The 18,002-nt window shown below is 40.7% G+C and overlaps 1 protein-coding gene across 1 annotated transcript in view; it reads right to left on the reverse strand.

The window, feature by feature from the left end:
• EXOC5 (exocyst complex component 5) overlaps positions 1-18,002 on the reverse strand; it is a 42,939-nt gene that overhangs the window by 11,845 nt on the left and 13,092 nt on the right. The window contains exons 3-8 of the mRNA XM_042461172.1: positions 15,665-15,812; positions 14,555-14,749; positions 6,112-6,176; positions 1,984-2,012; positions 1,752-1,861; positions 219-263 (exon numbers count right to left, since the gene is read on the reverse strand). Of these exons, the coding sequence (XP_042317106.1) occupies positions 219-263; positions 1,752-1,861; positions 1,984-2,012; positions 6,112-6,176; positions 14,555-14,749; positions 15,665-15,812 (592 nt within the window). The remainder of the gene's footprint in view (positions 1-218; positions 264-1,751; positions 1,862-1,983; positions 2,013-6,111; positions 6,177-14,554; positions 14,750-15,664; positions 15,813-18,002) is intronic.

The following is an 18,002-nucleotide window of genomic DNA, read 5'->3' on the forward strand; positions in this document are numbered from 1 at the left end:
TTTTTAAAGTTTTTACATAGTATTTTACTGTGTTTTAAAATATTTTTATTTTAGCACTGTTTTAATTGTTTTTATTTGTTCATCATGTTGAGAGCCCTTTATTCCTAAATAAATATAACCATATCTGCAAAAATAACATATTTACATATCCTTTATAAATTTTCTTTTGGATATTTCCTGCATACATCCAGACATGTTTTTTTCATGCAAACTCTTACCTCTTGGCACTGTTTTATATACACATCAACACAGTGGGAATAGCCCTGTGGGAGGGAAAAGATACTGCAGGTCAGTCATACTGTTACTACTGTTAATTATTCTGTCAAGTTACATTGTAGTAAAAGCATTAGGCATGAAGCACTTCCCCCTGGCTCTTCCTGTTCTTCCTCAGGCCCTTAGAAGCTCTATACTACCAGCAAAGACAACAACAGGAGAACAAATATAGATTTTGCTCTAAGCCATCTGGGAGCTTGTGTGCTTCTGCTAGGGCAACTGACAGACCTGCAAGGGTTATAGCCAATCTTTTGTCTACAGAGAAGATAGCAATCATAAACTGAAAACTCAACTCCACACTGTAAGTCAATCTGCCTACAGAAACAATGGCCAATAAATCTAGCCAGATTTTTGGACTTTTTACTCCTTTCCCAGTACCTCAAATTTTGTATGATCTAAAGAAGAAGAGTTCTAGTGAACTCAAAAAGTGTGCTTTATGTTATTTTAACAATCTAACAAAGGTATTGTTCAACCCTAAATTTTGTTTCTACTCAGGAATCACACAGCTACCTTTTAATCAGTTCAACAGTGCCTCAGGAAATGTCTCTTTCACATTTATGACATGGACTGTAGAGATATGGTAATTCAATTTGCCAGCTGAACAGGCTTTCAGACCCCTTATTGACTTGATCAAATTGGTACTAAAGGATCTGCTCCGTTCATTTAGGACATGGCCACTTCATCTTAAAGAGAAAATGACACGTATCCTTAAACGTACAAGTCTACATAGCATTTCCTTCCATGACCGCCAAACTGTGCACTTACAAGAACATGTAAAAGATACTCAGTTTTGAGTCCTAAAAATGAGTGTCTAGAAGAAAAAGCATCCACAGTTGTAGGATAGCCACTGAGAATTCCTTTTTATGTGTTCTTGCAGTCTGAACTTGCTTACAGGGGTTTGACTCAAATAGAAGGTCTCAATCAACTGCAGAGATCACAATAAGACAGAAGGTGGAAACAAGCTCTTAAGGAATGGCCTTTTCAGAAGGGGGCATAACAGCAAGGGTTTCTACTATCTGGGCTGGGGAGAGAACCATACAGAAGTTTTCAAAATGGCACAGATAAGAAGGTGATGTGCCTGACAGTGGCCATTCACTGTTGCCCGCTAACATGAGTGCAATTACCATCCATACAATAAACAGCATGGGAGTCTAATTTACAGGGGGGAAAAGAAACTACTTTTTCCAGCAGCAAAATATATTGATTTTTCTGCCAGGAACCAGCCTGCTGGAGCCAAATCATCTGGGTGGATTAACAATGGCTGCAAAGTCCCTGGAGGAAAAGAACAGCCACTGGAACGCCCTATTCTGAGCCAAAATCATTCAGATGCTTACAGGTCAAAAACCTTGCCTCAAATTGTACCCAGCACAGTTGTAAATGTATGGATGTTTCCTCAGAAGTAAGTCCCACTGTTTTCACTGGGGCTTACTCCCACCTAAGTGTACATGGGACTGCAGTTACAAAGAATGGCTTCTTACCTTAAAGTGAAGCAAGACTGCAGCTACTTCTCTCATTCTGTAGATTTGCCCCCTTCTTTGTGCACTGGTAAACTCCTGGATTAATTGGCACTCTAAATCATGGTACTTACCTGAGAGCAAAGAGGAGGGTAGATAAAATAAAAAGTAACATTTTAGCATTGGTGAAGAAAAAGCAACAGAGCCATTTTCACTCAGATTAAACAAATCAAGGATAACAGAGAGAGAATCTTACTTGCTATTTTGGATTTTACTTCAGAGAATCTGTTACCAAAAAAATATCAAGAGTTAAAATCCATGCCTTGGAGTTTTAACCATACAACCAAGAGCCATTTTACACATTACACTTTTTAAAACACACATCTCAAATGTAGAGCATAATACCATATACTGTATTTTCTGGCATATAAGACTACTTACATACACCTTCTCAGAATATAAAATTGGGTGGCACGCCCTGTCAAGTTATTCTACATAAAACTACAGCATCCTAGAGCATGACATGCACAAGGTTAGTAGGAAGCGAACCAATATAATCCTGTCAACAAAGAGCTGGACCTGGGAGACTAGCTTTCAATTACCATTTCAAATCATGGACTCCCCAACAGAAAGTCAAGGGAAAGTCACTAGAGCTAAACGTCAGTTCTTTGTCTTTACAATTATTCCCATACTTGTTAACCTTCTACTCATCCTCTGTAAGGGGAAGCGCTTAACAGTGAGGACTCAGATACATCACTAGGAGATGCATAAAACTCCTACCAGGCTGAAAAACAATTTATGGTCATGCTGGTTTCCAGCAGATTTCATACATTTGAGGTTCTGTTTCCCAGTCAAGTTATGAAAGCAACCTTCTAGGTGGAAAATGACTAGCCAAATTATATCCCCAATAACAATTTCCATGTTCAAAATGGAAAAAGATTCAATTTGGCAAAGAAATACTAAATCTAATTGTAAATCCTAATTAAAGCTGACACACTGAACCAATGAGAATTTAGTAAGACAACATTTGGGGGAATACTTATCAAATTTGCAGATGACACCAAATTAGGAGGAATAGCTAATACTCCAGAGGACAGGATCAAAATTCAAAATGACCTGAATAGACTAGAAAGCTGGGTCACAGCTAACAAAATGAACTTCAACAGGGAGAAATGTAAGGTACTGCACTTAGGGCGAAAAAATGAAATGCACAGATATAGGATTATGGGGGACACCTGGCTTAAGGAGACAACATGTGAAAGGGATCTAGGAGTCCAAGTAGACCACAAGTTGAACATGAGTCAACAGTGCGATGCGGCAGCTAAGAAGGCCAATGCGATTTTAGGCTGCATCAATAGAAGTATAGTGTCTAGATCAAGGGAAGTAATAGTGCCACTATATTCTGCTCTGGTCAGGCCCCACCTGGAATATTGTGTCCAGTTCTGGGCGCCACAATTCAAAAAGGACATTGAGAAACTGGAGCGTGTCCAAAGGAGGGCGACTAAAATGGTGAAGGGTCTGGAAACCTTGCCCTATGAGGAACGCCTTAGGGAGCTGGGAATGTTTAGCCTGGAGAAAAGAAGGTTAAGAGGTGATATGATAGCTCTGTTTAAACATTTGAAGGGATGTCATATTGAGGAGGGAGCAAGCTTGTTTTCTGCTGCTCCAGAGACTAGGACCCGGAGCAATGGATGCAAGCTGCAGGAAAAGAGATTCCACCTCAACATTAGGAGTAATTTCCTGACAGTAAGGGCTGTTCGACAGTGGAATGCACTTCCTCGGAGTGTAGTGGAGTCTCCCTCCTTGGAGGTCTTCAAATGGAGGCTGGATGGCCATCTGTTGGGGATGCTTTGATTTGGATTTCCTGCATGGCAGGGGGTTGGACTGGATGGCCCTTGTGGTCTCTTCCAACTCTATGATTCTATGATTCATTTATGTAATTTCCATTCATTCAGTGTGACTACTTTAGTAAGGACTAATAATTGGATTTGGACTGAAATAATTTTGATGCATGGTGTTTTTGTTTTGTTTTTTGCATCTTCTTGCTGTTCTGTTTGGTTTGCATCTGCCTGAAGCCCCCCCCCCCCAGCTTTCCTTGTCTTCAAGTTGACACCTGACTTGGTGACCCTCTCCTAGGGTTTTCTTGGCAAGATTTCTTCCGAGGAAGATTGAAGATTTGGAGAGTGGGACTTCTCCAAGGTCAACCAGTGTGTTTTCACGGTTAGACCAGGATTTGAGTCTGATGCAGTTCTAGCCTCAGACACATCAGGCTGGCTCTCTACTCCAAGAAAGAAAGAAAGAAAGAAAAGAAAAGAAAAGAGAGGAGAGGGGAGGGGAGGATTCACTGCCAAGACAGAAAATCAAGCCTTAAACTCCTTGGGGGCATGATTTGACATTAAGTGTAATTCCTTAGTCCCAAACCTGTTTTAGATGGGATGCAGTGGCTTAGTGATTAAGATGCCAGTTCTGATGATAGGAAGATCAGAAGGTTGGCAGTTTGAGGCCCAAGTGTTACATGATGGGGTGAGCTCCAGTCACTAGTCCCAGCTTCTGCCAACCTAGCAGTTCAAAAGCATGCAAATGCAAATAAATAGAACGATACCACTTTGGTGGGAAGGTAACAGCATTCGGTGCAGTCATGCTGGCCATATGACCACCAGAGTTGTCTTTGGGCAATCCTGACTCTTTAGCTTAGTAATGGAAATTAGCACTGCACCCTACAGTCAGTTACACTACTTTTACCTTTACCTTTAAGCCTGTTTTAGGTCCCCAAAGAGCTATTTTCAAAAATTGGAAGCAGTCTTGAGGGCAACAAAAGCAACTCCTGGACCCTGAGAATTTGTCTACCTCTAATCTATATGAACCCACTGGGAGAGATCACCTAGGGAATGTGGACTGAGTGTCACCAATATGCAGATGACATCCAGCTCTGTCTCTCATCAGCTTCTGTAATTTAGGTGAAGAAGTGGGTGAATCAGTGCCTGAGTGTAGTAATAAACTGGATGAGAACCAATTAACAGACTCTTCCCTGGATGGCTGGTGTTCTACCTTTTCTGGAAGGGGTTTCAGTCCATCTAAAGGATCAACTTCAGTCTGAAGTGTTCTTGGATCCAGCATCGTCACTGGAGGTACTAATGCCCAAGAGCACTTTTTAAACATTAATTTAGGTCAGTGATGGCGAACCTATGGCATGAGTGCCAGAAGTGGTACTCAGAGCCCTCTCTGTGGGCACACCCACCATCATCTCAGCACAGAGTTCATCAGAGTTTGTTACTAGAAAGTCAGAGGGACATGGCACTTTGTGATAAATAAGTGGGTTTTGGGTTGCAGTTTGGGCACTCAGTCTCTAAAACGTTTGCCATCACTGATTTAGGCGAACATATAAACAGCAACCCTATCTGGATAGAGGTAGCCTTGCTATAGTTTAATAAATTACCTGTTGGATTGCTGCAATGTTTTCCATGTGAGGCTACAGTTGGCCCTTCTTATACACGGATTTTTTATACACAGATTCAAGCATCCACGGTTTGAAAATGTTCAAAAAAGTATAAATTTCAATTATCAAACCTTCATTTTCCATTTATTATAAGGGACACCATTTTGCTATGTCTTTATATTTAACGGGACTTGAGCATACACAGATTTTGTTATACACGGGGGATCTTGGAACCAAACCCCAGCGTATAACAAGGTCCCACTGTACTTTGAAAGTGGCTTGGAAACTTAAGATAGGTCAAACAGTGTAGATGTTAACTAGAACTGGATGATACAGTATAACTTATTATGTGTTGCTAGGACATTCCATTTCTGTTGTCCTGCTCTTTCAGTTTTATCTCAGTTTTGTTTTGCGTTTGCTTTAACTTGTTTTAATTTCATTATCCAGTTGTATCTTATCTGTCTATTATAATGTTTAGCTTATACTGTGCACTGCCCACAAAGCTTCAAAGATTAGACAGGACAAAAATGCTGCAAGTTAATAAAAATATAGTAGGACAAAAACATTTTAATTTCAAGTATCTTGGGTAAAGTCTGCCTCCTACTGGCTGAGGGAGTGAAGATGCACTCATGTGTACAGTTACCTTTAAGAAAGTCCTACAAAACACAGCAAGACTAACTTATAAGTGAATAGGCAGAGGACTGCACTGTAAATCTCCTATCATGTCATATGTCACACAAAACACCATTAAGCACACAATGACTTATGCTCCTCAAACAAGCTATATGTTCTTTAAAAATAAAGTTTATTTCTTGATACAAATTGTGACTTTAGGCTTGCAGGTCATTAATTACTATTTTCCTTCTTTAGAAAGCCACCAAGTCAGTTGAAATCCGTAAGAAAGTGACAAAGATCAAAAACAGTTTATAAATGTCAATTATACTTCACCTGTCAAAAGGTAATTCCTGCGCTATCAGATGCAGCTTCTGGATAATATCAGCTGCCTCCTCGATCTTGGGGGGAAAAGACATACAATCTACTGTAAAAACAACTATTTCAGTTGATCACTTTCTCCTTCCAACTAAAAGCATTTACCAGTGTCATTCTTTATATACTGAAATGATACACTGTATACACTCAACTATAATATACAATCAACTATAAGTTGACCTCATGTATAAGTCGAGCTCAGATTTTGGGGCCAAAATTATGGATTTTGCCATGACCTGTGGATAGGTCAAGGGTAAAACTTGGAGGCTCCCACAGTGTGTGCATGTGTGTGTATGGCAAGAGAGGCTCTCATTGAGGGTTTGTGGTTCAACGTTCAACTTCAGACACATGGGTGGGAGAGCAACTCTTAAACAGCAATGTGAATCAATCACCCAGGACTCTTTCTGCTTGGCTCCAGAAAGAAACAAACTCCTCTCTGTCAAAGCATGGGGAAATCTGAAAGAGCTGTTATCACATTACTACAATGACCCGTAAATAAGTCGACCTGCAGTCAATTTTTGGGCATAAATTTTTAGACTTATAGATGAGTATATATACGGTAATTGAAAATCTGAAACACTTCTGAGCAATATTTCCGTAATGTATCTAATACAGACAAGAAATCTGAAACAGGCCCTCAAATTTCAAATCCTCCAACCCACGTTACACCTTACTCTCCTCCATCTCCAACCCCCACAGCAACCAAACTCATAATGGATGACAGAGCAAATGTTTTACATGTAGAATTTCCCAAATTCAATCCCTAGCATTGTAAGGCTGGGAAAGGCTACTAATAGTCTAGGAAGAGTTGAATGCCACTCGGTACAGTATAAGCAACACTGAGCCAAATACATCTGACTCAATAGTGGCGTCCTATTAGTGACATAAGCAGGAGTAAGTCCACCTTATCCTTGCATATGTCTTTTAGATCATTAAAGAGGTCCGTATTCTCTTTCACCCACTACAACAACCAAAGCTCCCCTCACTCCAGACTTACTGCTGTACTATGCTAACCTCTCTCCCAAAGCCAGTCTGTTGCTGCTGAAGAGCAGAGGGGATCAGAAAAGTATCTGGCTATGTCCCCGAAATCAAATACAGACAGATGACACTGTTCACTGAGACATCCAGAGGACCGCAACATATCTTGGTTGTCCTTTGTCTGTGTCTGGCTTTGGGGATACAGACAGATGTTTCTCTAGTCCCTTCCACTCTTTACCAGCAATGGTATGGCAGGGACAGAGGTTTGCTATCGCAGCACATCACATCCTGTTGTGATGACAGGGGCACTGCAGCAGAGTCCCATGAGCAGAATTCTTACATTATGCTCACCATACAGGACCTCGGGTAATATCTGTCAATTTACTACATACCTCATTAGAAGGCCCTGGTCACTTCAGCAACCCCACAAAGTTGCTGCATGATATTATAGAGGGAGAACATAACAACTGCCTTGAGCTCTTTTTTTCTGTTTTGAGAAAAAAAGGGGAAAGAAAACAGGCCGGGAAGCTAAACAGAGAGTGTATGTTTAAGTTCTTTGGGAAGCAGAAACTGCCAAAAAAATAATAATAATAATCAAGAGGCAGCCCTTAATGAAGAGGTACAATTTTTAAATGTTTAGTACTTGTCTTGGGCCTGTACGAAGGAAATTTTCCCCTGTTTCCCAAGCACATTTTTAGTGGCATAGTGTACACTAAAAGAGTTTTAGGGTGCATAAAAGGGTTTCAGTCTCCGTGGTGCAACAGTGAAGTGAAAAGATATGTCTTTTCATGACTACTTGTCATGACAGGCAAGGGTAGCTGAGCAGGTCTTATCACCCAGGCAAGTGAGATTTGCAAAGCTGGTTTAAAAATAGGCAAAAATTACAGTTTTGAAAACTGCCAAGATTAGCAGGCAATCAAAACCCTTTGAAGTATAAAGTGGCCCTGGAAACATGGTGAGACATACAAGCATTTGTTGCAGACAAGGAACTACAGAGCAGCCTGCAGGAAGTGGTGACGAAAATCCTTGCAAGACCTCACAATAAAAGGAAAACTTGAAAAACAACTGGGATGGGGAGATTGAAGGAACAAGATTTTTCCCATCCAGCTTCACTTCAGCAAGTCCAGCAGACTGGCCCCGAGCACAAGTACCTTGTATCTGGCAAACATGGAGGGCTGAATGAGGACCCAGGGGGCTGTTCTTCCTAAGATCCAGTTTTGCCACCTGTGCTTTTAAGTAAGGGGCAGGGGTGAACTATTGGGCCTTTGGTGTAAGATCCTCCACACACCGATGTTAGAGCTAAGTGTCATCCATACTGCAAAGAAATCATGCTAAAGGTATAGCATAAATACAAGACAATAGTAATTTTTAATAGTGTGGAAAGAAAGATGTCATAATATAATCCAGACCCACTTAAACTACCTTAGAAAGATTGCCTGTGCATTCCTTCTTGAAGTTACTCCAAGGCTTTCAAGTGAGGGTTTCTTTAGAGAGAAGGAAGGGTGGGAGACAGTGGCTAGTTGGGCAAAGGTACATGATGCATTTAGGTAATGATGTCAAATGATCTTTCCCATCCCTTACATTCCTATTGTTCCAGAGCTGGAAAAGTAGTTGTATAGGGTCAAGTCACTCTGGATGTCATGGTTAGAGAGCTGTCAAATACGATTCAGTCTAATTGGTGGGAGAAACTCACAGGGCTATTGGAAAGATCTTTGTCCACTTCTAGGCTAGCTGTTTGCCATACTCATTGGGTTAAAGGTCAACTGAACCTATTCCTGAGTAGACATGTATGGGATCACAGCATAAAAGGGGTGTCTGACAACACAATAGAAGAGATTATGATTGGACTGATTCTGCCAACCCAGCTTAATTTGCTTAAATCTGGATCCAATCCTATGGTTTATTTTCATATCCACCTGAATCATGTTCTAGAACAGACCTTTTATATACCAAAGAAAAGTAACAGGTATAGGTACAAGACAGAATGTTGCACGCTCTGTTGCCCTGATTTTCTGTCCCATACTTTGACCCTCAGCAATCAATTGTTCCTGAGCATACACAGCCCCTCCTTGGGCTGCTTCTAGATCTGCTCTCCTATCTCTACTTAGCATTTTGTTCTGTTTATGTGTTCGTGTAAAGCCTGCTGATACCTCCCTTGGCTATATAAGGACTAGCACTCAAAGAACAAAGTTTGTGTTAGTATATCTAATGTAAAATGATTTTTTTATTTTAAAAATATTCATTTGTGGAAGAAAGCATTTGACCGAATGGAGTAGGAACACGTCCTTCATGTATTAAAAGCAGGGAAAATTGATATGCAAACCCTACTTCAGTGGTGGCGAACCTATGGCACACGTGCCAGAGGTGGCATTCAGAGCCCTCTCTGTGCGCACACGCACCATCGTCCCAATACAGACTTCACTAGAGTTTCACTAGAAATCCAGAGGGATGCTGCACTTTGCGATAAATAAGTGAGTTTTGGGTTGCAGTTTGGGCACTCAGTCTCTAAAAGGTTCTCCATCACTGCCCTACTTGCTTGCATATCTGTGAATGACAATTTCATACATAAAACTGAATCCACCTGTGGAACTAGGCAGGGCTGTTTCTTGCAACCAGCTTGGTTTATGTTCAGAGACACCTGCCCCACTTATAAAAAAATTATTATAAAGAACAAAATTTTAGAAAACAACATTAAAAAGATGAGTAAGTAAGGGCCCATACAGACAGGGCAAAATAAATCTGCTTTGGGTCACTTTGGAGGTATGCTGTTTAAATGATGCATGCGTCCTAAGAGTCCAGAAGCCATGCTAAAGCCACGCTCTAGTCCTAAGGACTGGAGTGCAGCTTTGGCGCAGCTTCTGGCCTCTTAAGATGTGTGTGTCATTTAAACAGCATACCTCCAAAGTGACCCGTGGCAGCTTTATTTTGGACTGTCTGTACAGGCCTTAAGCCATTTATTTCCTAGCCAACCAGATTGTTAATTAAAAGAAATATCAGGTTATACAACAAAACTACAGCATTTGATATCATAACACAGCCTTCCCCACCCTGACACGGTCCAGATGTGTTAGGACTACAGCTTGTACCTCACCCATCCAACATGGTGGCCATGTTGTTTCAAGTTGCTTTATCTAATAAAATAAACAAACTAGCTCTTTCTGAAGTCTGAAATGAGTCTAGGACATGAGGCTGGAAAAGTCTGGATTATTAAGAAGAAACTCATTTCAGAAGTCAGAAGAATTAGTTTGTTTATTATACTAGAAAAAGCAACTGTGGAGATCTGATGAAAAGGTTAAAGTCAGATCTACCACATGATCACACTACACTCTTAAAATGGAGCTAAGTCACTTTAAGTGCTCTGGTTGCCTCCTGTTGCATTCATAGAATCATAGAGTTGGAAGAAACCACAAGGGTCATCCAGTCCAACCCCCTGAAATTCTGGGACTTGAAGTTTAGGAAGAGGCATTTAGAATATTCAGCTTCAGCTTCACTGAACTACAAACCTCAAAGTGCAACAGGAAGCAGTCAGAGCAGTTAAAGCAACCTAGCAGCATTTTAAGAATGTAGTGTGGTAATCTTGTTAGATAAACTGATTCTTTTTTAATGACTCCCAACCTTGGTGAACAAACAAAACTAGTAGGGGACATCAAAATAATGGTTTAGATCCTAGATAGTGTCTCTGTTCTTATAAGGCAGTAGTCAATTTGTTCTCTGAACTTCTTTATTCATCTGCAGCTATCATGACAAAGGCAGGTTACAGACCGCCCGTTTGGGGCGGCCTGCACCCGCCCCTTTCCCCGCTGTATCGGGGCCTCAGCTGCCACACCGGCAGCCTCTGAGGCCCCGATCCGCCGCTTTCCAGGTGCTTTCCAGGAAAGGGGTGTCCTTGGGGCTTGAAGCCCCAAGGACACCCCACGGCAGCGGGGAGGAGCAGAAAGGGGCCGTTTGGCCCCTTTCTCCTCTGCGCCGCTGGCACAGCCGTATGAAGGCTACGCCAGCGACGCAAACTCCAGAAGGAGCTCCATTTCGGAGCTCCTTCTTACGCCGTGTAAGGGTGCTCTAAGCGCCCTCGCACGGCGCAAGGACGTCACGTCCGCGCTGCCTCATTTGGAGGTGGCATGGTCATGACATCGTAATGGCGGCAGCCATGTGGAACGGCCACCGCCATTTTGTGCGTGCTCCGCACGTGCTAGGTTTGGGAGTGTCCTGAAAGGACACTCCTTTCTAACCCTAGCACACACAGAGCGCGCACTTTTAGGCCTGTCTGTAACGAACCAAAGACTGTTCAACTCCAAAGGGAACTACCAAAGATTGCCCAACCCCAAAGGGAAAATCTGTGAGTCCATGTAGTACGTCAGAGGAAAGGACATGATGTGCCATGTCCTATTCTTTTCACTGATTTGCTAGAATTAAAGCCTTTATGTAAAAATAGCAAGGAAAAAGGGATAGCTTAACTATTTTTATATTAATAACACAAGTTGTTTGAACTGGATTTTGAAAAAGGCAGGATGTAGCTTTCAAAACTTTTAGCAGGATACCATTACCAGCACTGCTGCACTGAAAATCTAAAGGCAGACTATAATTGATACGGAAAGAATTCACTGTAATTCCCTTACTGATTGTTTCAGAAAAATTTAGATGAGTAATCATTGGGAAATAACAATAATGCTGGGAAAAGGTGGAGGCAAGTAGAAAAGGAGGGAAGCCACATGCTATATGGATGGACTCTATTAGGAAGGTCACAGGTATGAGTTTGCAGGAACTGAGCAGAGCAGCAGAGGATAGGGGGTCTTGGAGGTGTCTCATTTACGGGGTTGCTATGGGTAAACACAAGGGCAGTACAACAACAACAACAACAACAAACAAATTATCTCCAAGTAATTCTCCCTAGATATCCAATCCAAATTTCAAAGGACTGTGGAAGACTGGGTGCTTTAAAATGGGCACCCCTTCTGGAAATAATAAATATATGGACCTGAGTGGAAAAAAATATGAACTCATCCATGCATATTAAGAAAGTAAGAGAAGAAAGAAAAATGTTGTTGCTGTGTGCTTTCAAGTCATTTCCAACTTATGATGACCTTACAATGAACCTATCACAGGGTTTTCTTGGCAAGATCTAAGATTGAGAGAGCATGACTTGCCCAAAGTCATGAAGTAAGTTTCCATGGTTGAGTGAGGATTCATACATAGGACTCACAGAGTCCTAGTCTGACACTCAATCCACTATACCACTGTAACTCTGAGATATACAGTCGGCCCTTCTTGTACACGGATTTTTTTATACACAGATTCAAGCATCCACGGTTTGAAAATGTTCAAAAAAAGTATAAATTTCAAATATCAAACCTCGTTTTTCCATTTTTTATAAGGGACACCATTTTGCTATGTCATTATATTTAATGGGATTTGAGCATCCACAGATTTTGTTATCCACGGGAAATCTTGGAACCAAACCCCAGCATATAACAAGGGTCCACTGTACTACCTTTAAATCAGAAACCTGTTAAATCATGTATATGGATGAGAAACTTTACAGAATATAGAAGAATATATTTACAGACATGAAAATACTATCACAGATGTATAAATTATAACAAATGTGTCAAAAAAGCTAACATATGTATTAGAATTATAGATTCAAAGAATCGTAGAGTTGGAAGAGACCACAAGGGCCATCCAGTCCAACCCCTTATAGAGTAATTTCAGGACTTGTTAAGAGGAAAGGCTCAGAAATATGTCTTGAAGAAGGTAAACCCGTATACTCTATAGAGGCATACCTCAGTTAACAAACTCTCTGACCAAAGAACCTCCATTTTACAAAGTCTTTTTTGTATCTCTCAGTCCCCTTTTCCTCCTCTGTCTAGCTGAAAGCTTCTTCTTCTTCTTTTAGCAACTTTGGTACTGGAAGGATGATGGAGAGCTGGAGAAATGGTATTTTGGTAGCTGACTGCAGTGTGTCTGCAATAAATGCTACAATAAAAGCAGCAATTACAGTGGTACCCCGGGATACGAAATCACCGCGTTACGAAATTTCCGGGATACGAAAAAAACAAATAGGAAAAAACTGTTTCAGGTTACGTTTTTTTTTGGCTTACGAAAAAAATTTTGGTGCTTTTCGGCGCTTTTTCACACGGAATCGCGGCTTTCAGCGCTAGCGGCTATGGCTTTTTCGGCTAGCGAAATTTTTTGGGTTACGAACGGTGCCGCGGAACGAATTACATTCGTAACCCGGGGTACCCCTGTACTCTAGCCAGTCCTATAACTGTGTGCGCTTGCCTACAACAAGCAAGATAAACAGCATTCTCTCCAGAATCCCTTACTGACCATGCATGAACAGCAAAACAGAGAAAGGGGGGAAAGTAGAAAAGCCCACCTCACCATCTCCCCAAGCCACTATGTTAAGGAAGCATTAAGTCTGACAACTAAAATGGAAACCAAAAGAAAAGTGGGAGCCAGTGTAAGAAATATTCTTCCCTGGATGTCCTGGAAGAAACTTTCACATGGTGTGGAGGAAGTTAAAATGTTTTGTTTAATTGATGCAAGACTCACATGACCTGATTGTTTCATTTCATATACCCATATTCTTTGTTTTGACTAAAATATTTGGTGAAACATGTTAAATTCTCTTCTTTTTTGTGGTATAGGAACCTATCCCTATTCTTTCCATGTTATCTCAATCTCTGGTACTAAACTTTCTGTTAAAGTAGCAATAACCAGAACACAATTAATTTGTTAATTGAGGTCTAACTGTATTAAACACTTAAAAGTGCTACAACAGGCTAATTCCATGATGGGTGAATTCAGAAACTGTACTTTATGCATAATCGTGAGAAACTGGTTTAGCAAACAATTATATCTATCTCAGTGTCAGGGACCGTGGTTCAGAATTATGAAGTCAAATGCAGAAAGAGCTATTCCTAAATATGCAGGATTTCTTTGAACAATGTGCCTCAGATTCCATTGCAGTTTATACAGATGCAGGAAAAAACAAAGCAGCATATTAAAAAAATGTGGAGCCTAAAAGATAGTCTAACAATACTTATTTCTGTAAAGAGAGATCTCTCATGGAGTTTATATAGGCACAAAAAAGTTCATTCATAAGTGAGAAGAATTAGGGCGAGATGTTCAGAAAAAAAGAAAAGAACACAAGAGCTTTCCAAGGTATTCTAAAGAGTTACTCTCTCAGCATTCTTCCAAGTCGCTTATGATTTTGCAAAATGAAAATGTGACAGCATTGCCACCACATTCAGAATAGCTGAATCTGCAGGTAAATGAAGTTAATCTGCACTCCAGAACAATGGTGCTTAGACAAGTTGCTCACTGGGGAGCCAAAGCTGTGGAAAAGTTACTGCAAGAGTTGTAATTAGGGCAACTCAGCTTATTGCTTGCAATACTTTTCAATCCTGTTGATGGGTCTTACCTTTTCAGGGTTGTTGAAAATGTCAGACTTCAGCTCTCCATCTAGAAACTCATTAAAGTACTTCATCAGTTTGTGAGCCTCCACTAGCCGCTGCCGCGGCGTGTTTACCCCCTCTAGTAGGTCACCAAGGTGACAGACTTTAGTTGCCACATAGCTGACATGCTCATCAAGTTCTTGGAAGTGTTGGAAGGCAACCTGGGAGAAGCATATTAACAAAGCAATACTGTTTGTGTTTACAGTAATTAAATAAAGTTATTAAACCAGCATTCAAAAGAACAAAAAGACACAGAGAAGCCAATACATTGGAAGATACAGCACTCAGCCACTTTCCAGGAAAATCCAAAGCAAGCTGATGAAAAATCAGGGCCTTAGCTGACAAAATGTGAATAACTGTAATTCCACTGGTATGTAAGACATGGCAAGGATGATCACACTGACTTCATACAGCTAGTGCCTGAACTACTACATATCTGCTTAAACACTCAGGCAGATTGGTACTAAGGATTTAGTGAAATGTACAAAATATTTCATAGCATTTCACATCATTCAGCTTTAAGATGCAATTTGTGTTATATACAAGGCTTTCTGTCTTAATCACTGACCCTGATAGTTTCAATGTCTAGTCCCACTGTTGCAGACACACGCACAACCAACAGATGCAATCAAATCAAATGGGGGAAAAACACATGCACATACAGATACCCACTTCCACAAAATACTTAATATAGATGACAAGGTAAATTGAGTTCTTGTAGCTCATCTTCCATTCCTGCCTGATGGTGTCTGATGAAAGACAAGCAGTTGATTCCACTGCAAATGTGGGTGCCCCCTTTGACTAGCTGAAGCCTTCGACTACCACCATGAGCCAGCATAACTATAAAGAATAGATACCTCTCCCTCAGATTTTCTTTGTTTTTAGATGTGCGAGAAGCAAGAGGTAATTGCTATGAGAGTGCTCAAATATGACTTTACGACTCCCAGATTAAACTTTCAGGAGACAAAAAACCTAGCTCAGTGAATGTGACAAAGAACCTCAGGGTACAACATGAGATTTTCCTGTAAAGTCAAATAGCATCAGTACAAGAAATGGGTTGTGTTTTGGCAGCCTACCTGGTTGCTTTTCTGCAGTTCCTGAACTTTCTTGGCAAATTCCTTGGCTTCCCTCTGGACTTGCTGCTCTAACTTTTCCACTCTTCTCTGGATTCGTTCATCAAGCAACTTCAGCTCATTGATGTGATTTACAAATTCTTCTTGCAATCTGATGGGGTATTAATAGATAGATAGATAGATAGATAGACAGATGTTTGAAAAGGCAGCTTTTATTATGCAAAAGCTTTATCTGTAACACTAAAATCATAACATGATGTTGCATAATACAGTATTATTTCAGAACTATAAATGAGTATAGAAGACAGATACACCATGGAAGTATTCAAAAGTAATATACATTTCAAAAGAATGCTAACTTTATCATCATTATATCAACAGCATTTCTATTCTACTCTCTTCCCCTACAGTTCTTGAACATCATTCTGTAGTCACATATTAAAGTTCGTTTTGGCCCATCATAGGACACTTTTGTAGCATGTCTTTGGCCTAAAATTAGACCAATTAAGAGCCATAATGTTTCTGCACCAATATAAACAGAGTACCGTAGGTAGGGAAATTTGCCCCAGCAGGTTTCATGACATAACCTTTCCTGCCTCTCCTCAAGGCTCAAGGCAGGGTATAGCATGTCAAAATACAAAACACAATTAAAAACACAAAAACCCACAGGTAAAATTCTGTGTATGAAATAGCAAAATTTCTTGAAATTCTGAAGCCATGGGAGGCATTTTTCTTCTTTTTTTTAAGTGGAAACAATTGAGAGCGGGGAGGAGATAACTGAACTGTATGCAGCACTCAATTTCCTATCTAGCCTAAATGTACTTACTGCTTTTAAATTAAATATTTCATTTATAACTTATCACGCAGAATTGTATTTGTCATGTTTAAAAAATTTTTAACATATGTAAGCCAATAGCTGGAATCCTGTTCATGCACTAGACTAACAGTTGTACTTTTTCCAGAGTCACACAGTGGTGGCAGAGAAAACTGACAAATCTGCTTGTTGTGAGCTGCCTATTCCTCCAATGCCTTGCTTCCTTCATGGCTACTATACCTGCAATCTTTTTCCTCCTGGGACTGCTGCTACACCAATGTAGCTACACTAGATACTGGACCAACAGGACTTCAGCCTTAGTGTTGCTCAAACAAAACTGTGGCTAGAATCATAGAATCACAGAGTTGGAAGAGACCGCAAGGGCTATCCAGTCCAACCTCATTCTGTCATACAGGAAATCTCAATCAAGGCATACCCAACAGATGGCCATCCAGCCTCTGTTTAAAGACTTCTAAGGAAGGAAACTCCACTACACTCTGAGGGAGTTTGTTCCACTGTCAAACAGCCCTTAAAGTTCCTCCTAATGTTGAAGTGGAATCTCTTTTCCTGGAGCTTGCATCCACTGTTTCGTGTTCTAGTCTCTGGAGCAGCAGAAAACAAGCTTGCTCCCTCCTCAATATGACATCCCTTCAAATATTTAAACAGGGCTGTCATATCACCTCTTAACCTCCAGGCTGAACATCCCCAGCTCCCTAAGGCGTTCCTCATAGGGCACCTTTTTAATTGCCTTCTTTGGACATGCTCCAGAACTGGACACAGAACGGGACACAATATTCCAGGTGGGGCCTGACAAGAGCAGCATAGAGTGGAACTATTACTTCCCTTGATCTAGATACTATACTTCTATTGATGCAGCCTAAAATTGCATTGGACTTGTTAGCTGCCGCATGGCACTGTTGACTCATGTTCAATTTGTGGTCTACTTGGACTCCCAGATCCCTTTTACATGTAGTTTCATTCAGCCAGGTGACACCCATCCTATATCTGTGCATTTCTTTTTTCCACCCTAAGTGCAGTACCTTACATTTCTCCCTGTTGAAGTTCATTTTGTTAGCCTTGGCCCAGCTTTCCAATCTATCAAGGTCATTTTGAATCTTGATCCTGTCCTCTGGGGTATTAGCTGCTCCTCCTAATTTGGTGTCATCTGCAAATTTGATCTACTAGAGAGAGTGCTGGAAATGAATGGACCTTCTGTAATAAAATTAAGTATACAGGACAGAAACAATCCCATGGATTCACAATTTTAAGAACTAGGCTGAGATAATATTTAGATAATCAAGTTTAACTCAGTGTTGAAGTAGTGAGCTCTTCAATCGTGTAATATCATCACATGTAATGTAGGTTCCCTGTATGCACCTTACACTGAGGGGTTATTCACATGATGAAAGTAATCCAGGATGAATTCGGGATGAATCTTTGTTGTTTACAAGCATCCCGAATGCACTCAATTAAGGGGGTTTGGAGGGGGCTGCCAAAAAACCCCATTTACCCCAGAATAATTGATAT

This window comes from Sceloporus undulatus, chromosome 1 (assembly GCF_019175285.1).
Source record: "Sceloporus undulatus isolate JIND9_A2432 ecotype Alabama chromosome 1, SceUnd_v1.1, whole genome shotgun sequence".
NCBI lineage: Eukaryota > Metazoa > Chordata > Lepidosauria > Squamata > Phrynosomatidae > Sceloporus > Sceloporus undulatus.